The sequence below is a fragment of the Aotus nancymaae genome, unplaced genomic scaffold, assembly GCF_030222135.1.
Source record: "Aotus nancymaae isolate 86718 unplaced genomic scaffold, 86718_ANA_hifiasm-v0.15.2.pri h1tg000015l_0, whole genome shotgun sequence".
NCBI lineage: Eukaryota > Metazoa > Chordata > Mammalia > Primates > Aotidae > Aotus > Aotus nancymaae.
In genome coordinates this window covers 8,625,354-8,650,281 of record NW_026988426.1, presented here as the reverse complement: position 1 = coordinate 8,650,281, position 24,928 = coordinate 8,625,354, and the positions used below count along the sequence as shown (strand labels likewise).

At 40.6% G+C, this 24,928-nt stretch overlaps 1 protein-coding gene across 10 annotated transcripts in view; it reads left to right on the top strand.

The window, feature by feature from the left end:
• Positions 1-24,928, top strand: part of EBF1 (EBF transcription factor 1) — a 410,966-nt gene that overhangs the window by 252,320 nt on the left and 133,718 nt on the right. For all 10 annotated transcript variants that reach the window (XM_012461041.3, XM_012461037.3, XM_012461040.3 and 7 more), the window contains exon 7: positions 10,527-10,608. In XM_012461041.3, the coding sequence (XP_012316464.1) occupies positions 10,527-10,608 (82 nt within the window). The remainder of the gene's footprint in view (positions 1-10,526; positions 10,609-24,928) is intronic.

Here is a 24,928-nt window from a genome sequence, read left to right as displayed (position 1 = left end):
CTCTACTTCCTGGGTTCAAGTAATTCTCCTGTCTCAGCCTCCAGAGTAGCTGAGATTTCAGGTGTGTACCATCACGTTCAGCTAATTTTTGTATTTTTATTAGAGACAGAGTTTCATCATGTTGGCCAGGCTGGTCTCAAACTCCTGGCCTCAGGTGATCCACCTGCCTCGGCCTCCCAAAGTGCTGGGATTATGGGCATGAGCCACCATGCCTGGCCAGGAACCTTTTTCTTTCCCTGCAGCTTGTGCTGGGATAAAAGAGGATGGGTGGGGGAATTTTATTTTTATTTCTACTCAGCATTGTTTTGACTTAAGTTTTTATGCTGAATTTCAATGATACACAATGAGTTGCCCAGGCAGTTTACTATTTCTGGTACATAGCTCCATCATTTCACTTATCACATAGTATTGGTATTATTGTTGATTTTAAGAATCAACTAGCTATCAATTCTCAAGTTTAGCATGCATCACAATTCTTCAAATACCCCTCTGGTCCAGGTAGACTCATCCCACAGGAAAGCCCATATACAGAAATTTGCATACCATTCCTACTTTCTCTTTGCCAGGGCAAGTTTCTTAGGTAATTCTGATTAAGACAGCCTGAGACCTGTACTTCAGTGAACCTTCACAAGGGAAGGGACTGGGTTGTCTGTTGTATGTCTTCTGTTTGGTCCAGAGTAGGTGCTTAGTAATTACTTATTGAATGAAGAACAGACTGAATGAATAAATGGATAGCCTAAGGAAGTATGCTGAATGAAGAAATAATAAATCATTAAGTTTTAACTAAGAGTTTCAACAAAAGTCAACAGAATGGTCGGTAGAATTTTGGAGAAAGAACCAAACAGACTTTAGTTACATGGCCTTTAATTCTTTGGGTTACACTTGAATGTTGCAAAAACAATGGTAGGTTTAACTTAGAGATAAAACTTTCTCAACATCAAACTTTAAAATATGAAGTAGGAATTTAAGGACACCAATGGTGTGGAGACTTCCCAGTTGATGCTTGTTTATGAATTATGCAATATGAAACTAATAAATGACCTACATTTTACAGAGTATGAGATGGATAGCTCTTAACTGTTCACATTTGAGTTAAATGTAAATATCAGAGCATAGACACTTGGAGAAAGCCGTCGTAATCTTTAGTTCCTAATTCATTCCTTGTAGAATGGGGCCAACATCCTTAGGTTCTGTGCTGAATGATACTCACTTCAAGTTTTACAATGCAGTTGTTTGTTATTTCATTAAAGTAGTGCCTATTCATAGAAAATTCAGAAGATATAGAAGAAAATAGAAGAAAGAAATCATCTTTGCACTATAATTCAAAGCTAACTGCCATTAATATTTGCAACTAGTTTTAAGTCAGCTGTGTATTCAGTGTTTTGCATGTACAGCTGTGCAAGGAGCTGTTGGGAATGGAAGGGCATTACCAGGAGTCCGTGGCGTCACGGAGGGGCAGACCATGACACAAGCAACTGCAGGATTGGCAGTGAAAACCAAGTGTGACCAGTGCTGTAACAGTGTAGGCGGGAGGATTAATTCCAGCTCCGGGTATCTGGGAAGGTTTCACGGGCTCAGTTCATTTATACTGCACCTGGAGGGATAAGTGGGATGATGGGATGCTGAGTTGATGTGGGAGTGAGGGAGGCATTTCAGATCCAGGGAGGCAGCCTATGGTGAAGGCAGGAAGGAAATTTCATGTTCAGGGCACAGGATGTAGCTCGGTGTGACTAAAGTGAAGAATGCTTAAAGGTGAAGAGGAGGAGAGTACATTATTGCCATTATTAGGGACTTGGAAAGGTTCACTGATCCGGCCCCTGCCAGAACACCCACAACAAATTCATATTTTAAAGGTATTCAAAGTTCCTTGGCAATTACTCGAATATTCTATCATCCTAGCAGTCAAAAGTTTTTCTGGGAATTTGAATGTAAGAAGTTTCCTTCTTTTTTATTTTTCTTTTGGAGAAAAACTTGAACCAAAGTCATGTTCTTAGTAGAATTGGTACTGAGAAGAATCAGTACATATTGGACTCTCTGGAAAGATCTGTTGGTTGAGTAAGTGAATGAATGTGTGACAACGAACATTTATACTTTGTGAAGTCTTGAAAAGAATCATAAGTTGAGCGTCCAGGCAGAACTATATGCCTCAGTTACTGTGGACTTGAACTTGTTGATTTCTCTGACACCTGTCACATCCACAGGGGAAGTTAATATCGAAACTCTCTGAGTCCTTAGAAGGGAAAAGTGAAATTCTAACATCAGATTCTAAATGAATCTGCTTTAAAATGTTAAACACATGTGTATCGAACAAGGAGATATCAAAAGCTTTTCATATACAACCCCTGGCTTTCTGTCTGCATGAAAGACATTCAAAGGTAGTGACTGGTAAAAATCATAACTAATCCTTAAGGTGATGTTCATGGACTCCTCCCAAGAGACCCAGATTACATTGGCTTTGCTTTGACCACTGTTCTCCATATTTGGGTGGATTCTGTTACCAGAACACCCACTGGTCTTTCATTATGATTAAAATGCGTTTGAGGGATCACAAAGAGGGTGAGAGTGGTCATGAGCAAAATCAAAAATATTAAAATTTATAATTAACTGTAATCTAGTGAAAGTACTGGCATTTCTAGTGAAATGTTTATGCTGTCTGCAGTTGTAATTTTGAATGAATCTGGTGATGATGATGATAAGAATATAGCCAGATATGGTCAATGAGCCACACTCCCATGATATAGTACATATAACATATAAAGAATATAGTCTAATGGATGTGGGCTTTGGAGCTGAACTGCCTATGTTCAGATCGCGGCTCCACTAATTACTAGATGGGAAACCTTGGGCAAACTACCTTACCTCTCGGTAGCATTATCTGTAAAATGAGAAAAGAAGTAGAATCTCATAGGACTGTCGTGCAAAGAAAATAAATTAATACATACAAAGCACTCAGGACAGGGCCATACACCTGGTATCGTGCTTGTGTTTGCAATAGTAACTGCTAAGTTGAGGAGCTGAGGCTCCTCCTGCCTCATGTTTTATGCTTGGCTTTGTGGGGTGGTGGCCGTTACTGAAGCAAAGTGGCCACCTGCCTGTGCATCCTTTTCAGCCTGGGGAAAGATTTGAACCAGTAACCCAGATGTCCAAGACCTGATGCCTCTACTCAAAACCTGTCTGCAGGAACTCTGTGGCCATGATTCCCAGCAGAAATTAAGTTCCTTATGATGGAAACAGTTTAAAACAAATGTGTCCTCAGTCTGTCCCCAGTTCCAAGGACAGACAGGTGCTTGGTTTTGTTATCTGCCTCATTCCTGCTACATATCAAATCATTAGGATGACTTCAAAGGTCCGCCCAGGGCCAAAGTTTGTACCTTAATAAGTTTTGGCAAGAAACACTTGGCATTTGAGAAATCTTGTAAAAGAGCATCCCTGAGGATAAACATCTTCTCTACCACACAGGAACTTAGAATTCTTTCCCTCTTAAATTTCCAGTCAGACCTTGATGGGGGAGTAAGTTGGGCCAGGTAGGCAGAAGTCAGTGCTCAGCTAGAGCACCCTTGCTCCAACCTCCCTTTTCTGTGTCATTTCTAAGAAATTGCAGTTTTTTCTTTCCCCATTGGCCACTGGTTAGTTGTCCGGTCCTCTGCCTATTCACGGTCTCAAGCCTTTTTCCTGCCTTTCAGATTTGCCTTCTAATATGAGGATACCTATGTGGAGTGGGTCCTTTTCCTTAAAACTGTTTTTAAACTCTTTAGTTGGCTGCTGTGCTATCCCAACACCATTTTTTTTTTTTTTTTAAATTCTTGATACTAATAATGCCCTTCCCTCAAGGGCATACTCTGAGCTCTGAGGTAATGAATGCTTTTCAAGTTGATCATGCTCATCCCTTCAGGCTGAGAACACTTTCCAGAAGTGTCCAAGAGCTGAAGGACCTTGGCCAGTGGAAAAGGTAAACTTCTTGAAGTCAGTGGCCGAGAATAGGGGCAGCCACATGCTCTCCCCCTGGGATCCCCAAGATAGTGCCACAACTCGGTACTGCTCCACTCTTCACTGCGGGAGGGAGGAGACAATTTGCTTCGTCTGTGCAGAATTCCCTTCAGGATCTTATTCCTCCCCTTCTGCCCACCCCACCTCTCAAACAGAACTATCGGTGCTTAAGTCAAAGAGGTTCTCTCTCAGGAATGCATGTTAATATCAGAAAAGGAGAGGAAGTCGGCCCAGCAGTGAGAGACCTTTACCCTTACATGGGTTCAGCCTCCTCAGCCTGCCCTTGTGGCATTCTGGGATTTTGGCCGCCTTGTGGGTATCAGATTTTCACATGGATGAACTGTACTCTACAGCACTTCTGTGTGCTGGGAACCAAAACGTTTTCTTTGACATTGAAAATAGAGTTTGCTCTTTCTCACTGTTTTGGCCTGCCCTGTTGCAAGAGAGATCCATTTTTCATGGCTGTGAGACTTTTGTTTACCTCTTCACGGAGCTCTGTGTCTTCAAAGGCTACCATGAGGTAGTGATGGCATTTCAAAGAAAGGCCCTGGCAGCTCAGGTGGGCTGGGTAGGGATAGGTGCTTTTTGGTTCAATATTTTTATTTTGGGAGAGAATCCTTACACTCTTAGAAAGATTTCCTTGGTTATTTCTGGGCAGTAGGCCTGGTCGTGGAGGCAAGAGCTTGTGCATTTCTTTTTCAAAGCAAAGGTAATGATGCAGTCTGTGGAAATGACTTTTCCAAAGAGGTCCTTTTAATCATGAGCCATTTCCCTCTCCACCATCCGCTGTGTGTGGGGTGGGAGCAGCTTGAACTTCACACAGAAGGGACCCCACAGTTGTTTCCACACAGCTGTTTCCTGCATCGGGCCAGAGCAAGTCTCCGTGTCCTGAATATCTTTGGGAAGGATCATCTGCCACATAACCATCTGCAGACATAAGTCAGAGGAACTTTCAAGGAGCCTTGAGATTGCAAATGGGGCTTTTATGTCTCGGTTTAGGTGTGCCTGGATGCTTTTCCTGTCCAGTCTGGACATTATGAGAGCAGCTGCAAAAATCCAAACGTGATTTTTCAGAATTTGGGTTGGGGAAGGTAAAAACTCAACCTGCTCAGCCCAGATCGATTGAAATGCTTTGCATGATAATTAATGATGTACAAGCTGTTGCCTAGTGGGCAGTTTTACTGTGTGTGCCCTTCAGTTCTGACTAGCTGGAGTCCTCCACGATTTAAGGCACTAGGCCTTTCCTTTATGTGTCTTAGCCTTTGGGAAAGCTGCTGCAGTCATTGTTATCTTTCCTTGGTGGTGGTTTCTTCTTTTTTTTTTCTTCTTGTAGGTCATTCAATGAAACCAATAGTTCTCATTGGGTACATAGGTCTTTGCTTCTTTTCTTGACCTTAACATTTAAAGAGAGAAAAGTACTTTTTGTATCTGAAAATCTCAACATCTCTGAGTGCTAGGCAGTGAGCAGTTGCCAGGGATAAATGATGATAAAAAGAGTTATCGCTTCCTCCATGGCACGTATTACTTCAATACGCTACGTATGTTAACTCATTTAATTCTCATTAACTCATTAAAGTAGGTTCTGTGTTTTCCCCATCTTACGGATGAGAAAATTGAGGCACAGAGAGGTTAAATAATTTGTTGAAAGTCACCCAATTAATTAAGGAGTAAAGCTAGGATGATGACAAAAGCTGCACAGTGATCCTAGGAGAGAAGTACTATTATTCTCATGTTTTAATGAGGCCATTGAGGTTCAGGGAATTGTTGAAATTTACCCAGGCTTGTCTTAGCTGCAATGCAAGCTCTTGTCCAGTATACTCTACTGCTGTCTATTGTAAAAACACTCTCAATTCTATCCCTTGGAGGCCCTAGACTACATTTAGTTGAGCAAGTATTTACTGAAAACCTACTGGGTTCCAGGTCTTATGCTGGGCACTATGTATGCAGAGGTGACTTTTTAAAAATTTTACATCCTCATGTAGATGAGTCCGATCTTGCTGACTAATTAAACTAATTTTCCTTTTGGGGGAGTCCAGAGTTACCTTTTGATCTTAAGTACTGTGCTGGTCAGCTACTACCAGCACAGTACTACTGTGGAAGCTACTCAAGCCAAATGCTAATATCTACTGGTTTGTAAAAGGTGATACAGGTATGTCTTTGAATAAGCAGTTTTGTTCTACAAATGTTTTTATTGGGTTCAGTTAGTTCCATGATGGGCTAATGTCCTACATTGGCCTGACTGATGATTTCAAATGCAGCTTTTAATAGGATGTCACTTTCCCATTGGAGGTAGTAGACTAAACAGTTTAAAAGTGCAGGTGTTCAGCCCTTATAGCATTGGCTTGAGAAGCTCATATTATGTTGGGAAAATTATATAACTAGACATCAGGACATGTGGCTTATAGTTTCAGCTCTGATATTAATTATTAACTGTATGAATATTGTTACATCTTCTGATATCTCATTTTTCTCATATGCAAAATGAGGAGTTTAGACTAAGTGATGGTTAAGATCATTTATAAAATCCTAGAGTTCATGGAAAACACATATCATGACTAGTCCTTTTGGCCAGTTTAGGAGATTGGTTGTTGACTGTAGATAAATCCCTTAATTTTGTTGTCTTTGTTTTCTTGCCTTTCAAATGACTTTGATAATTCCTGGTGTGCCTAATTTATAGGAATCTCATGAGGATTCAGTGAGATATTAGGAATATAAGTGGTCTGAATAATTAGTGCGTTGCATGAACACAAGATGATATTATTCGTTCTGAAAGTTAACAGAAAGATGTCGAGTTTCTCGTTACCTCCTTCCCTCCCCCCTCAAAAAAAAAAAAAGACTTGAGTTAAAAAGGAGTTTGATCCTGGTCAGGCTGTTTCCTGGAGTTTATGGAACTCCTTGGAACTCTACAGGGTCAATAGGGGCTTTGTCCTGCTGTGGGTCAGTTTCCCACAGTTGGGGTAAGGCTGCCACACTTTTTCTCCTGACAACACTTTATCAAACACACCCGCCTCACAAAATGCAGCAATTCATTAGACAAAAGTGAGGTTTTGAGTTACAGTAACCTCCACTTTGTTAAAAGCCCCCTCGGAATCTGAGATCTTCTCCGTAGGCCAGCAGATGTGCACATGTCCTCCGGGTTACAAAGGCCTTATAAACTTAGCCTGATAAGTCATCCCCCAAATTTGTGTGCCAGGCTGTCTCTCAGTGGGGATATTTTTAACTCCTCCTTCTGACTCCTCTCGGTTCCTTTAAGGAAGTGTGATCCGAAAGGGTCAGGCACTTGGCTTTTACTTAGGGGAAAACGTAGAAAGAATTTCTGAGGCTCCCCCTGGGGTAGGGCTGGCTTTCCCCAAAAGAATTGGCTCTTCAGAGCGTCTTTGCCACATAAGGACTTGTGTGAGGCCTCAGGCACCAGTTGACGGCCGTGTCTTCCCCACGACAGATGGTCAAGCCTTCAATTTCAGCAAGTGATCCACTGTTGAGGGGGCGGGCAGGGGACTCTGCCAGCATGTCAAGTGACAGGCCAGCTTAGGGTAACGGGGATCTGGTGTGTGCCCGGCATAGCTTTTGTGCTAACGATGGACTGCTGACAGGCGCCCTGCCCCAGCTCATCTTTGAGGCAGAAGATCCCCTGCTCCCTTGATTCTGTTTCTCCCTGGCAGAGCTGGTGTCCTGTTTGCCTGTCTTTCAAAATTCATTTTGGCACCAGATGGACCCCCTCACGGTGGCTAGCAGTTGTCTGACTTGAAGATGCCAGAGGGTGTGCTGACAGCTCCTTCTAGCACAACCTGAATCTGGCTGTCGGGTCTGGGCTCAAATGGCTTAAACACACACAGGCGGCTGATATTACCAACCCTGGGGAAGCAAGCAGGGGGGCCCACTGGAGGGAGAATGGCAATGGTGTCTACCTCCATAATGTTCACGTTGCTGTTGTGGAAATCATGATGTTAATCATTACTCTTATTTACTTGGTACCCTTATTTCCTCTTATTAGTACAATTGCTATCAGAGGTACAGTTAGTATTAACATTATTATTGTACTGCTTCTATCATTTCTAAAACGATCATAGCATGTTGGCTAAGAGAAGAGTATACAGTCTCTGGAGCTACATGTCTGAATTTGAATTCTAGATTCACATTTCCTAGCCTTTGGGCAAGTTATTTTGCTTCTCTGAATCTCAGTTTCCTTATCTATAAAATGGGATTCATAGCAGAGGTTGCTTGAGAGGATTATATGAGAAAACGGATTTGTTCTTAGTATTGCACTGAGTACAAGGTAAGCATCCAATACACAGAAGCCATTCTTATGATGACTGCCACCATCAGGATGCCTACCATGTATCTGTCACTAAGTCTTATCTCAATTTTCACATTTTCCCCATACGGTAAGGCCTGTCACTATACCCAGTTTGTAGATAAGGAAAGTGTGGTGCAGAGACGTTCAGCTCCTTATCCAAAGTCACACAGGTATACCTGGTGGTCAGGATATGAATCTCATTCTGGGTGTTTCTGATGGCTGTGGCTTTTCACCATACCACATCCACTCTAGCCAGTTTAGTGATAATCAGCCCTCTCCTGGGGCTCAAAGTAGCTTTGAAATATGCCATTCTAACTAGCTATTCTTGAAAGCACAGCCAGTTTTCCTGTCTTCAGTATCTTTGGATATAGGATTGAACCCCAGTAAGATAGGAGGATCACAACTATCGGCTCCACTGTATTAGTTTCTGAAAGCCATGTGTGATCAGCAGGGCTACTCAGCACTTGCCTTCTGAGAGGTCAGATGAGTGAGACAGTGGAAAGGCACTTAGGATTTGGGCCACTGCCTTAATCCCCCTTTCTTTAACAAATCGATCATATTGAAAGTGGGCAGGAGTCAGTGACTGGTTGATTTGCCTGTGCAATGACAGCGTGGCTCTTGGTACCGGGGGATTTTGTTTCACACAGCTGGGCTTCAGCAGTGTTCCATAAGCCATTTGTCTTGGATGAAAGGTTGATCAACTTTGGCTTCTGTGGAGAGAATCTGGAAGTAGGAGCAAATGATTATTCAGAGGTCTGCTTTCATTGATGGGCAGTCAAATATTGTGTGGCGATAAAATGTCATTTCAGGAAGATGTTTGCATTTTTAAATGTTACTCTTCTGGTTGAAAAAAACCACTGTTTCTCTCTAAAGAATGATTCCCACATCATACTCCCATCTTGGCAGATTCTAAGAGACCAAGGATGAAAGGGAGTCATCTGGGACTTCTCTCATTTTCATATTCAAAAATTGGCTGAACTCTGTATATTTTCGTTCAGTGCCCTTGTTATAGAGGACCCCGGTGTTACATGATTGACAGACATTGCAGTCAGAGCCAAATTCAGACTGAGGCATCATGGGGTGATAGTTCTTCATAATCTATCTGTGTTGAGGTGGGGATTTTACTCCAGTGTGGTCTTAAAGTGGAAGAAAGGGAAAGAAAAGAGAATTATGACAAGAATTCAATAGACCAGCATTTTAATGCATTTTGATATTTTTAGGAAATATTTGGGTCTGAAATCCACAAACACGTCACATCTAGGCCTAATAGTAAAAGCGATTGTAGAACTTAGGTATCTTTGGAAATACTTCTTTTCCCAAACCTGGGCAGGTAGAGGGGTTTAATTACAGGTGGCTGACGTGAATGCCAGAATACGGCACTTTTAATAGCTGCTGCTTTTCCATGATAGACTTTAACAACTGTGATGGTTACATAAGAAATAACTCAGAAAGTTATAGGGTGACCATATAATTTATCACCCATACCAGGACGTTTTTGAGAGTTAAAGTAGTTACTATTAATACATACCAGTACAGCTGGTATAAACTGGGATTTTTCTTGGCAAATTGGGACCTTCGGTCACCTTAGCAAGTAAAACCCATGAATCTCACTATAGAACCAATTCAGAAACCAAGGTGCCAATGAGGCAGGAACATCTTTATTCAGTCAACAGCTAACTCGTGTCTGCAGCAGACAGTTTGAGAAAAACATTCAGGAGGCATTTGAGAAGTCAAAGAAGTTTAGTCACTTTGTGAATTCTACTTATTTCTCATAAGTACTACTAATTAAAACATTTTACTTGAGAGGCTAAAAAGTGTTTACCAAATCCTTGTATTCATCCAGCGTGTATTTGCCAGTTCATCATCTGTGAGTTTGTAGGGCTTAAATTACATGTTGTTGTTGGGGACCATGAGTAATTCTCAGACAATTATATCCAATTGGAACCGATCTTAAATTATGATGAAAGCTTTCCCTCTGTATAAGTGAATATACTTCCTTGGGGCTTAATTCTTCTGTGAGATCTGTTGGCAGTGCCAAGAGTGTTCCTGTCATAAGGAAGGTCCAGTGTGGATACAAAATAAAGGCTAAGGCCACAGATGAAATACTGGCTCTAACACCATGCTGAATAGTTCGGAAAACATGTAAAGAGAATCGAATGCACAACCCAGGGGCGAATTACCTCTTTTTTCCCTCCTATGTCAGAAAGTGAAATGTTAACCATGATGATTCGTTTCTTCACAGGTTCTTCTTGAAATTTTTCCTCAAATGTAACCAAAATTGCCTAAAGAATGCGGGAAACCCACGTGACATGCGGAGATTCCAGGTGGGTCTGTCTTGTCTTTCTTGAATCTCAATAATGACATGAATATCAGGAGGGAATTAAAAAAATCTTAGGTAGAAGATATGTAGTTGTTTCTCCAGAGGTGAAGAGCAGCTGAGGCCCTTGGTTCCCCAGGTATCTGCAATCTAGGAGTTGTTTAGATTAAACAAGAGTGGGAACTGTACCACCTGTGCTCACTAGTTGAGACAATGGTGTTCTTCGAGTCTAGTTTTGGCTTCCTGAATGGACTCACATGCCTAAACCCCCACAGATTAAGTAAAGTACATAGAAATGATGACTTCTGGCTGGGTGTGGTGGCTCATGCCTGTAATCCCAGCACTTTGGGAGGCCGAGGCAGGTGGATCACCTGAGGTCAGGAGTTCGAGACCAGCCTGGCCAACATGGTGAAACCTCATCTTTACTAAAAATACAAAAATTAGTTGGATGTGGTGGTGGGCACATGTAGTCCTAGCTACTTGGGAGGCTGAGGCAGGGGAATCTCTTGAACCCGGGAAGTGGAGGTTGCAGTGAGCTATTGCACCACTGCACTCCAGCTTGGGTGAGAGAGTGAGACTCTGTCTCAAAAAAAAAATAAATAAATAAATAGTAAGAAAGAAAGAAATGAATTATTTGCCTAAAATTTTACATGTAGAAAAGAGCAAGAGCATGGTAGCTCACACCTGTAATCCCAGCAATTTGAGAGGCCAAGGCAGGCAGATCATTTGAGGTTAAGACTTGGAGACCAGCCTGGCCAGTATGGTGAAACTCCAACCCTACAGAAAAATACAAAAATTAGCTGAGTGCGTTGAATGAGTTTATTGTCCCAGCTACTCAGGAAGCTGTGGTGGGAGGATCACTTGAACCCTGGAGGTGGAGGTTGCAGCTGAGATCATGCCACTGCACTCCAGCCTGGGTGACAGAGTAAGACCCTATCCACCCCCACCAAAAAAAAAAAATAAATAAAAGAGAGAGAGAGAGTAAAGAGGACAACTGGACTAGTATAACTGCTCTGCTTCACAATTATGTCTTTTTCTTCCTTTCTTTCTCTCTGCTCACCTCTTACAATCTTGGAAATTGCTAGTGGTACCTGCCTGTTAAGAAGCATAACATCTCTAAAATGAGATGGATAACAGTTCTGTTTCAGAAATGTCCTTAATTATACATTTACTAAAGGAAGAGGACTCACAAAAAAATGCATTTACTTTTAAGACACAAAATGATACTTGGATTTTAGGAAAGGTTGTTGAGTCTAGACACGGTACTTCTCTAACTTAAAAGTCTGCAAATCTCCTGAGGATCTTATTAAAATGTTAATAGAGGTCTGGGGTGGGAATAGAATTCTGCATTCCTAACAAGCTGCAGTATGATCCCACAGCCATGGCCCACACTTTGAGTCGCAAAGCTTTAGACCCTTGTGCAGCTCTCCACCTAATAGCATGGCTAAGTTATTTGCACGGTCCACGTAAGTTTCCCTGTCAGAGTAATGATCCATTTATGTATGTTCATGTGGTCCATCAGGGAAACAGCATGGTGTTTAAAGTATGCACTTAAGTATATTTAGTCAGCTTTAAGTGTAGATTGAAATGTATGATCTCTGAGAGGATCCTGAAAAATGTTAGCTGCACCTTCGTTCCCTGATGGGAAAAGGGAAAGAGATGATCTTGAGCATTGATTGGGGATGTCAATATTTCTTAGTCTCCAAGATGATTTCTTTTAAGGAGGTGAGACTTATTAGTCTCATTAAAGAACAAATGCAGTAGGAAAAAAGACATCTCTCCTGAGATTCTGAGGCATTTCTCCAAAATCATCTTGGCCTCACCACCTTTTGTCTTGACACACAGTAATGGGGAGGGGTGTAGTTTCTTAGAAAATGTTTCCTCTGGTCATCTTCTGATTCCGAACTGGTAAACTTGGTGCTCTCATCCCCACAGAGGATTTTTTGTGTTATGTTTGAGTCAGCTTTGCAATTAAGCTGGCAAAACCACACATGTGGTGCTACTAAGTGTGTGTTGCTTACGGTCTTGCAACATGAGGCTGGATTTTGGAATAAACTGTTTTGTAGCTTGCTCTGGTCTTGACATGAGCCTTATATTTAATTTGACCAAAGCTTGGGTTAGGAACAAAGCATAGCCAGGCATGAAACAATGTATGTCTAATAAACAAGCTTAATGCCTTATGTATACCAGAATTAACTCTACTGTACTTCTGAGGGCAGCGGAGTTTGGGATGGACTTTGATGATATTGGAACCTAAAAGAGCATTCATGTAGAACTTCCAGGGGCTTTCTTTTCTTTGTGGAACCTACTAGTGAAATGTCTGAAAAGCTTGAATTATAGGAATATAGCTCTTATACAAGATGAGAAACCAATTTAGTCTATTACTTTTGAGAGTATCTACAAAGCTTCTATTTGCAAACAAAATAGTTATTCTTTGTTTAGCAGAAGGGGTACTGAGATGAATAGGCACAACATAGATATCTGCAAAGCCTTATAATGCTTTGGAGCTTCAGTGTCCTCAACTGTAAAATGGAGTAAAAATGATGATTCTGCTTATTTCACTACATATGAAAGACAACAATATTTTACATGAATAGTTAATTTGTAAGTGATAAAATACAAACGCAAGCCTTTGGAGAAAATCCATGTGGTAAACTGAAGATGGATCATTATTTCAGTCTAGAGTTTCTCAACCTGGGTACAGTTAACATTTTAGACTGGATAATTCTCCTTTGGGGAAATCATGGGGGCTGCTCCCATGCATTGTAGGATGTTTAGCAGTGCCACTGGCCTCTGCCTTCTAGATGCTAGTAGAGACCATCTACCTCCCAATCATGGCAACCGAAAATGTCTGCAGATATTGTCAAATGTCTTCTGGTGGAGCGGGGAGAGGCAGAATGGCCCCTGACTGAGAACCACTGATTTAGTCCTACATCTGATAACCTCTGACAGACTCTTACTGGTGACAGCGCCACTGTCCCAAAAAGTGCACACTTTAATTAAGCGTGAGAGCTGCCCAGCACAAAGTCCATACTGTCTTTCAAATAAATATGGTTTATCTGCACCCTGACAATGCTCTTGCCTGTGATTTTCAAATGGGTCATAAAATAGATCAATAGGGGCAGCTACCTTGGCCACCAAAGAGTCAGTTTTTAAGTTAAAGATGAGCCGTGTCTCTCTTTATTAACAATGACGAATTCCTATCGGATCTCAGGTTTAACCTGCTTTGTTCGCATCACCCACTCTTTGCTGCCTAGAAAAGGATGGAGGAACCCACGGCAGAAGGAACACTGACACATTTTATTTTGTATCCCTGTACATTAATACGTTTCTTTAATTATTATTTTTACACAATCAACATTGGGTTTCATGCATGCAAGCACATGGATATTTGTGTAATTAGAGGATGGATGAATTGCCTCGAGAGTTAAAGCAAAACCTCAGCTCTCTCTTACCCAACCTTTTATTTTTTCTTCTACAGTCTTTTCTCTTCCATGACTATTTACTCCTACCTCCCTCTGTATTATTTCATGCTGGCAGCCATTACACACTTTTTGAATCCATGTTTCATTTTTTTTTCTTGAATTACATGACAGTAGTCACTCATTCTGAACTCCCTACAAGGGATGCTGTTTGTCTGTGTTTCTATAAATGTTGGTGTTCTCCAAGTCTCCTTCTGAGGTCCAGATCTTTTCCCATTTTATAGGCTGTCTTCAGTATCTTCTCCACTCACAGCATCTTAACCGCTATTTATGCATTGAGGACTCTGGTGTCAGAATCCCTGAGACCTGACACCCAGGTTTAGATCTAACTGTCCAGATGTCTGCTGGATATTTTCAGGAACTTCAACTCAGTCAGCTTCAAACTGAACCCACTGTCATCCTCAGGTGTTTTTTTGTTTGTTTGTTTTGCCTCCAGCCCAAGCTTCTTAAGTTCCCTGTCTTGGTTCATTCCTAACTGCATTAAGTGCTGGGAAGATAACTGTGTCTATATTCAGCGTGTTCCATGTTCGCGTGTTTAAATGCATGTGTCCATGTGTTTACCTTTATGGCTTCTATGGATATTGGTAGCAATTATGATGATAAAGCTAACATTTATTTGGTGCTTCTTTAGTGAGAGGCTTTGTGCAAAGTATTTGACGTGAGTTAACATGTTTTTCTCCATAATACCCTTGTTAAGAATACGGAAATATGGATTATTCTCATTTTTAAAATGAGGAAACAGATTTAGAACAGTAAAGCAATTTACCCAAAGTCACACATCTGCTAAATGGTAAGGCAGCGGTATAACCCAAGCAGTCTGATTCAGATATCTTCTGATATTTTGAAGCAACAAAGAAATTGTCCATAGTCTGTCAGCAGATATTTAGTGAGGCCATAAGGAGATCTCATAACAGCTGAGAGCCGTAATGACTCCCCACAAATATGTACTGGAATCCCAGGAAAGCCTGAGAGGGGTCTTCAAAAGAGATGTTTGCCCTCATAGAGCCTAAAGGTGCCATCTGCACGAAGAGCATTGACACATAAGCAAAGTTCATCATGCAGAGGTTAGAGCTGTGTGGAAGTGGGGGAACATGAACATTTTTCCAGTGTACAACTACAGTGTTGATCAATTTTTACTTGCAGGGACTTTAGAGAAACAAGCTATTATTTAGCAGTCAACCTGAGCTTCACTTAACCTGTAAAGGATTTGGTCAGTTCTCTAAAGGGAAGAGAGACTCTCATTTAGATGGGGTATGAATAAAGCAGCCCCCAGACATCTCAGAGTGGTCTGCTAAGAAATTCTAAATTTCCCAAGTCTTATGACTGAACCAAGACAGAGAGAATAATCTTTGCTGTAGCTGTCCTGGCTACAGAGGTGCGTGTCACAGTGATATTGATTGAAGATTGCTTATGAACAAGACATATACTTTTCCGCATTTTTCTCATAGCACACTAATTGGAAGCCTGGTTTCAAATATTTTTATGTTTCTGTTGCTTCTGAGGGAGAGTGAAAGAATGTCTTTCTGGCACAAAAAAACTCTGGTCTCTTCCTTACATGTCAATATGGCTTTTCCCAGTGATATCGAAAACCTGAGTCCTGGCACATCTGCCTGAAGACACACTCTCTTGCCTACTAAGCAGGGTCTGTCCAGTGGTCACTGCCGCTGCTTTCTTCTGTCTCACTTTGTATGCTTGCCGGCCAGCCTGATCTTCATATGGCAACGCCGGAGCGTGCCTTCTCTGAACAGCAATCAGGGGCCTGTGTAGGTGACTGAGGAGGACATAAGAAAGGTTGTTGATCTCTTGACATGGAAAGACATTCTGTCAAGCAAACTCAGCTTCACAGCGGCTGGGCTTCTGCTGTGTAAACAGAGATTGCTTAATTACACAGGTCATGTCAATTAGTGTGACCTTAGTGTTTTCAAGAAATTAATCACTTTCTGCAGAGCTGGGCTGTGTTCATACTTTAAGGCAGTATGGAATAAACCTTGTAGAAAATCTGGCACAATCTTTTTTTTTTTTTTTAATAATGGATGCTTTCTTTTGAAATCCCTAGGCTGTGGTTAGGATAAGAAACTTGCTTAAATACAACAGTGGATACAGGCTTTGTTCAGGACTGGTGGGCATGGGGAAGGCTGGGGGAAAAAGGAGAGCAAGTCGGGGATGGAAAGAGCTCATGACACAGGGAGAAATTCACTTATGACTAAACAAGCCTCTTTCTTCATCTTGACACTAAAAAGATGCTAATGTCAAAGGACGATGTTAAAACTATGCCACGGTCTCGTTTTTAACTGACAGGAGCCAGACAATTCAACCTTAAGATTTAAATCTTTATCAGTAGCTTTCATTTTGGGGACTGGCAGAACGAGGGTGGTAAGGGAAGAACAAGAATTGTGTTCAAGCTGTCATCGCAATAGATACCATAATACTTAGAGACTGAAGTAAAGTATAAATTTCCAAATTCATCTTATCTCTTTAATAAAGTGTTTCCATTGGCTATAAATCTATATTCATATGTGAATGTTAGATCTATAACTATATATGAATGTAAATGGAAGACATATTTATGCACACATGCATGCATGTATTCAGTAATATTTACTGAAGTGCTAAGTGTGAGTCTATCATGATGAACAAGAAAGATAAGGTCTTTGCCCAGTGAAACTTATATTCTTCTTGGGATGATACTAGCTGCTGTAACAAATAGACCATATAATATCGAATGGCTCACCTGCAGCAGAAGATTATTTCTTGCTCACATAATGGTACAAGGCAAGTGTTCCCGGCTGACGAGCAGGTATTGTCCTTGAGGTTATTTGGGGACCTGGGCTCCTGTTGTTTTATGCCTCCCCTATTCTATAGAACCCTGCTGTCTTTATCCAGTTTCTGTAGGTGAAGGGCACATGTAGGGTACCACGTGCTTTTTAAAACCCTTGGCTTACAAATTTGCTCACTTCCATTGGCTAGAAGTCAGTCATACGGTCATATACAACCACAGGGAGGCTTACATGCTCTAGCTGTGCAACCGATAAAGATAAAAAGATGGATGTATGTAGAATAATTGCCATCAGCTGCCACAATGAAGATGTGTACACGTTAACAAGGATAAATATTAGAAATTGTAACTGCTGCTATAAAGAAAATTAAACAGGACATTATGAGAGAGAAAAACAGTGTGGGGTGAAAGATGGAAACCTCTCTTAAAGTGGGTGACCAGGAAAGCGTTCTGAGGTAAGGACATTCAAGTTCAGAGATCAAGAATAAGGATAAAGCATCTTAGGAAGAGCCAGAGAATGTTCTGAGCAGATGAAGTAGCAAGCACAAAACTCCTGTTTACCTCATGTTTATCTAAGGAGGCAAACCGTCTTCCTTTACATCTTAGTCATTTGGATAGGAAAGAAGAGGGGAAACCACCAGGTTATTCATCCGAAATTCCCACCAAAATTGTGTTTTGCTTTTAAAAATGATGACGTAAGTTATGATATTAAAAGACAACTCCCTGCCTTTTCTAGTAAATTCTAGACATTTTGGAGCATCTTTGCTGTTTGTTTAAGAAGCCATGATATCTCTGAATCCATATGTTACAGGGAATAATTAGAGGATTCTTAAAATACATTCCCGACCTCTGCAGTTTCTGTCTGTTTTAAATACACTTACATAAAAGGGATAAGAATATGTCCTTCTTCATTTCTCCTCCACTGACTCCCACCCCCTGTCTTGGATGTACTTATATTGTTATATTGTTTTGACAAACAGCACATCTTGCAATTAAATTCTCTACCAACAGAATGCTAGGGGCTCGAGCTGCGATCACTCTTTCCATACAGAATAATTTCAAGAGACTCCATGCTGATTAATTATACTGAAAGCAGCTCTAATGATAGTTTCCGAATACAGGATTAATTCACATAACATGGTAAATACAAATGGTGGATTTTCACCCTGATATATTAAACCATTATGACTTACTGGGTAAATATGTATCTTGGCATGAGCCTTATGCTGAGCCTTGGCAGAAAGCGTGCATCACTGAGAAGGAATCTTTATGAACAGCATTTGATGAGTGGTCGCTCTGCACTTAGAGAACATGTATTTCCACATTAAGCACAGCTGCCTTTGAAGGAAATGTAAAATACATTAATGAACGTAAAAGGGTTTGCTTTGATCAGTGATTGCCGATGGATACTGGCTCTGAAGATGCCAATAGTTACTGGGATTTACCAGCCAAAGGTATCCTTGTATTCTACTACTTTTTAAGTTGTAACTTACAGAGCTCTAGTTACATGTCAGACACTGTACTAAGCATTATACAGGTATAATCTTATTTTTCCTCCACTTTTTCTCATTTCCTTTGCTCCTGTCAACCACATTGGCCTTCCTTCATTTTTCTTCCCCGCTTATACCAAATTCATTCTTGCCTCAGGATCTTTGCACTTTCTATTCTCTCTCTCTGGAAAACTCTTCTGACACTTTGAATGGCCAGACATTTTTTATGCAGATTTCAGGCTGGGCATGATGGCTCATACCTGTAAGTCCAACACTTTGGGAGTACGAGGTAGGTGGATCACTTGAGGCAGGGAGTTCGAGACCAGCCTGGCCAACATGGCGAAACCTCATTTCTTTTAAAAATAAAACTAAAAATAATCCATTTTTTGGTCACTTCCTTACAGATGCCTTTCCCAATCACCCAATTAAAAATATCTTCCACCTAGGCACCACCTACGTAAAAGATATTTTATTTTTTCTTGGAACTTACCGCAATCTGAAATTTTGCTTTTAATGCTTATTGCCCGACCCCCTCTCTATCCCCAATAAGAACTAAACTCCTGCTTAGTGAATGCTCTATCAGTTTGTTCATTCTTGTTTCTTCAGTGCATAGAATAATGCTGGGCACATGATAGGCACATAGTAGGCTCACCACTTATTCCTGTCACCAAGTGACTAATCTAAGATTACAAGCAAGTAAGTGATGGGACCGGAGATCAAACTCAGGATCATCTGACTCTGGAATCTGAGCCATTGATCAATATGCCATTTTCTTGGTCCTTATTTCCACATCCCTGTGCCATAGCCCCATCGTTACAGAGCATGCCTGACAATCCTGTTTGTCTCATTCCTACCTAAAATGGCCAATGAGGACACACAGCACTAAACACCGATGACGCCCTCAAGAGTCATCAAAAGTATCCTGATCCACCGAGGGAGGACTGAGGTTCAGATCACTTATGAGCTTTTCATGTTTATCCTGTGTCAGCGTTCAGGAGTCTGAAGCTAAATCTACTTTCTAAAGGTCTAAATTAGTTTAGCACATGTATCTGAGGATTTAGAGGGTCTGTTCTTGTCTTCCTGTTAAGAGCTAGTTTTGCCTCAAGCCTTAAAGTGTGAATTTAATTCCATTCACCACTCCTTCACTCCAGCAGTTCCACTCTGTTACATCCTGTAGGTTCATGCGTCCTCCATAATTTTTAATGAGTTATTTGGAATCTTTCAACCAGATAGAACCTAGCAATCAGGCACATTTCTGAGAATATCGCATTCCCTATCAGTCAAGGATATTTTGAAGGACAAAGTTAATGAAGACCTAACTGCTGCAGACCATTTTTATGTAAATAATACTTAAACTGTAGTCAGTCACACAGGCACCATAGATTTGTACTGGAAGATACGAGGAGAGTTGAGAGAGAAGATGTAAGCCAGGGCTTGAAAGTATTGAAAGGCCAGAGCGGGGCATGGGTGGGAACTGCACTGTGAGTCTACAGGTTTCCCTTCAGGCTTGCCTCTGCTCTTAATTTGTCCTATGACCTTGAAGGTTTTTTTTTTTTCTTTGAGGCGGAGTCTTGCTCTATCACCCAGGCTGGAGTGCAGTGGTATGATCTCAGCTCACTGCATCCTCCACCTCCCGGGTTCAAGCAATTCTCCTGCCTCAGCCTCCCAAGTAGCTGGGATTATAGGCGTGCACCACCACATCCAGCTAATTTTTGTCTTTTTAGTAGTGACAGAGTTTCACCCTATTGGCCAGGCTGATCTTGAACTCCTGACCTCAAGTGATCTGCCTGCCTCAGCCTCCCAAAGTGCTGGGATTATAGGCATGAGCCACCACGCCCAGCTGAAGTTTTTTTTTTGTTTGTTTGTTTGTTTTTTTAACTCCTGGCTTTCATTTACCAAGCTGCAAAAGGAGGTGTTGGACAAATTGGACTGTCATAACTTATATTGAGGACTCCTTTTATCATTTTATCTTATGAACCTCTTATGATGACATATTTTTTCAATCGAATTGCATTTATTGAGTAAGAATCACATTCTCTTTAGAGTTCTTTAAAGCCATGAAAAATTGCTAGTTGAGAGCTTCTCATGTAGATGTGATAACCAGAGTTTCCAAATGGAGTTAGTTGATAGGGTCCCAGGCAAGGGAAAATTAACTGAATATTTCAGTATGCAGCCTTACTGTGGATGCTTTTATGATTCCCACTCTGCAATATTGTCACCCATTATTACCGTCAAAAACTCTTAGTTGGAAGCCACTAGATTAGCTGATCTCTAGGGTCACTTGTGACTCTAATATTTGACGAGTATACAAAGTAGTTAAGTAGACAGGTGGAGTGTAGACTGTAGACTGTATGGGGTTGAGGGTAGAAGTGTCATCAATGCTTTTTTTTATTGCATTTTAGGTTTTGGGGTACATGTGAAGAACATGCAAGATTGTTGCATAGGTACATACATGGCAGTGTGATTTGCTGCCTTCCTCCCCATCACCTATATCTGGCATTTCTCCCCATGCCATCTCTCCCCAACTCCCCACCCCACCTCTGTCAATGCTTTTTAAAAAATATATAGACTTTATTTTGTAGAGCAGTCTTAGGTTTATTTACAGAAAGGTAAGTATGGAGTTCTCATATACTCTCTCAACCCCAACCCCATTCCCTACCCCTCATCTTCCTCTATTATTAATATCTTGGATTAGTGTGATACATTTGTTACAATTGATGTGCCAATGTTGATATATTATTAAAGTCCATAGTTTTGTGGGCTGGGTGTGGTGGCTCATGCCTGTAATCCCAGCACTTTGGGAGGCTGAGGTGGGTAGATTGCATGAGCCCAGGAGTTCAAGACCAGTCTGGGCAACATGGTGAAACCCTGTTTTCACAAAAAAACAAAAAACAAAAAACAAAAAAAACAACTGAGTGTGGTGGTGCATGCTTCTTGTTCCAGCTACTCAGGAACTGAGGTGGGAGGACCACTTGAGCCTGGGAGGCAGAGGTTGCGGTAGCTGAGGTCGCGTACCACTGCACTCCAGGTTGGGTGACAGAACAGGACTCTGTCTCAAAAATCAATCAATCAATCAATTTATAGTTTACACTAGGGTTCACGGTTTTGTGTGTACATTGTATAGGTTTGGACAAGTGCATGGACATATTGATCGTTGCAATGTTATACAGAATGGTTTCACTGCCCTAAAAATCTTCTGTCCTTAGTCCATTCATCCCCGTCTTCTCCCAGACTCCTGGCAACCACTGGTCTTTTCACTGTCTTCATAGTTTTGCCTTTTCCAGAATGTCATGCGGTGGGAATCATACAGTAGTCGCTTGAGATGTAGTTTTTCTTATTTAGTAATATGCATGTAAGACCCCTCTATGACTAACTGTGGCTTGATAGCTCATTTTCTTAAATTGCAAAATGATATTCTAGTATATGGATCACCAGTTTGTTTATCCATTCACCCATTGAAGGACATCTTGGTTGCTGATGCGTTTTATTTACTTGAGTTTTTTTATTCACATAATTTTAGATTTACATGCAGTTACGAGAAATAATACAGAAAGATCGCATGTACCAGTTACCCAGTCTTCCTCAGTAGCATTTTGCAAAGTTATTTTACAATATGACAACCAGAATATGGACATTCATGGAATCCACCCATCATATTCAGGTTCCCTTGCTTTACTCGTACTTTTTTGTGTGGGTATCTTTTTAGTTGTATAAAAGTGTGTTGTGTCTAGCTTTGAGTGTCTAACACCACAGTCCATCTATAGGGAATTTTCATCACCATGAGAATGCCTTATCTTGTCCTGTTTTAGTAACCATGCTAACCTTCTCTGTGTGTCCAAATTTCCTCCTGTAAAGATTGAATTAGGGACCTCTCTAATGGCCTCGTTTTAAAGTAATCAAAGCGCTATCTGAAAATATAGTCATGTTCTGAGGTACTGGGGATCAGGCCTTCAACATATGAATTTCTGGGAGAGGAACAATTCAGCTCTTAACATGCAGTTGGTATCCCCTGGTTACTGGCTTTTACCCTCAACATAATTCCCTGGGATATCAATTGTTTGTTCCTTCTTATTGCTGAGTATTATTCCATAAAATGCTGCCCAGTGCTTTTTATTTCATGTACTTCAAGTTAGTATTTTTAAAGCCTTATGATTTAAAGCCCTAAATGAATGCAAAAGTGCAAGCTAAAGCCAGAGGTTAGGAATCATGGAACAGACTAACTTCAACACTGATTTCCTTTTACTGAGTTACCATGCATCAGCATTGAAAACCAAGATTTGGAATTTTTAAATAGTCATTGAAAATTAACATGAGGAAGTGGTTATTTTTTGGAAGGAAGTCCTTAACTGTCACAATATTTGAAATTTATTATGGTCTAATCTTTGCTCCGATTCTGTGTTTGTTGAAGAAATGCTTAAAGATGCAGACTTCAACATTTGGGGTTGCTTTTGTCATAACCCCTTCTTCCACACAAACTGCTACTTTTGTTAATGCGATCTTCCACTCATGATTGAATTTAGCTGCTTATATCTTTTTGAAATCTGCTCATGAGACAGAGGTTATGCTTCACGAATCTTAGATAATAGAGTGAGGACATACAAGGTCTCCTGCCCAAGATGAAGGGAAGAGGGGCTGCCCAAGAAGTGACGATGGGGAAGTACTAACCAATAACAAAACTGAGAAACCCTCACTGATGGGAAACATTGGGAAAACTAGACCGAACTGACGAGACATCTCATTTACAGACTCTTTAGAATAGTAAGGTTTCATTTATAAAGCCTCAAATTTAACAGACTAAGATACAGATAGGTTCTAGAAAGCAAAATTATATAAACCAGTGAAAACTGCAATTCATGTGAGGCCTAAATGTATAACAATGTGTTACCAGCACAAAAGTCTTTAAAATTGTAAGTTTGTGTTGAGCAGTGGACTTAGAAGAAACACTGTCTGTATCCTCTTTTTTTTAAAAAAAATTACAGTGTATTCAGGGTCTTCTTTATGCTGTTAAGATGCTTCAGGTTATCAACCCAACACATTCTTTTGAACTTTTTGATTAACATCACCAACACAAAGTGACAACTCCTACTCTATTACTGCTACTCATGTTTATTGAGTGCTCCATGTGAACCAGGAACCATGCTAGCCACTTTAATTAATTTAAGCCTCACAATTACCTTATGAGTTAAGTATGGTCATTATTCCCATTGAGAGTCAGGGACACTGGGACTCGAGAAGTTAACCTTGCCAAAGTCACATTCACCAGGAAAGTTTGGGAGCCAAGAATGAAATTTTGTGTCTAGTTCTTTCAAATTCTAAATAGAGAGGGATAGGAATAATACCTTCTAAGGATATTAATCCAGAAAAAGATAAAACAGAGGAGATTCTGAACCACTGATATGAGCCAAGAAATTGAAAATATCCAAAGTCCATGGTCAGCTAGAGACTTCTTTTCTGCCCTTCTCATTCTCTTATTCCGAATACTCTCGACTGGAAGGGTGGGCCCAGATGGAAAGAACCTTGGAACATACTGAGTGTTCACCAGCATATCTCTAAATTGCTACCTTAAGAAGCAAAGCCCCCTAATGGAAATTTCATTACAAAAATATAGTGATAAAGTATATATGTATAAACCCAAACTTGTTTACATAGGCTGATATTTCAGGAGATATAACATGGGCATCTTCAAGAATCAAGTAGCATATTTTATTTCAAAACCATTCTAGAGCAGTGCCATCCAATAGAACATTCTGCAATGATAAAAAAAAATTCCCTGTACGCCATGTCCAATATGGTAGCCAGAGTTACCTATGGCTATGAAACACTTGAAATGTGGCTATTGAGGCTCAGGAAGGGAATCTAAAATTTTGTTTAGTTTAAATTTAAATAGCCACATATTTGGCTTCTGCATTGGACAATGCAGTTCTAGAAAGTAAAGGTGTAATTATAACAGATATCATAAAATTCTAAACATACCTATTTCTTCATATTCTCAACATCTTTTTCTCTGGGCAGGGGAGTGGAGAAGCGGGGAAAGAGGAAAAGGGTGGTTGTGTCCAAAGGTAAAATCATTTTTAATGTTTATCTGTCTCAAATTTAGGCTATGTTTTATTGACAAAATTTCGGAAGGTAGGAGATTTGGCAGGCCTGTCTGTCCCCTTGCCTGCATGAAAGTGTCAGCACCTCGTTAATCTTGTGTGAAACTGTAAAGGCCCTTTTCCCTCCTACCATGGGCCTGTTTTTAAAGGACACTTCAGTCCCTCTTTTGCATCTCACGTATTTTTCTTTTAATTTACAAGTTGCTCTGTGGATTAATTTTAGCAAATGTTTTATTTAAATATATCCTGAATATTTCCAAATTGAAATGGGAGAAGTTGTTTTGTGGTAGGCAAGTTGTGCTGTGAGTTTTTGAGGAACAGATTAGCTGTTCATTTTCGAGAAATTAAAAGTATGAAGATTCTTTGTATTATCTTTTCTCCAATTTTGATTGGCATTTCAACCAAATGATTCTATCACACATGTGGCCCTGGTGGTTCTTCTGTTTCCAAGAAAAGAAAAACATATGGGGTATAGTTTTTTTTT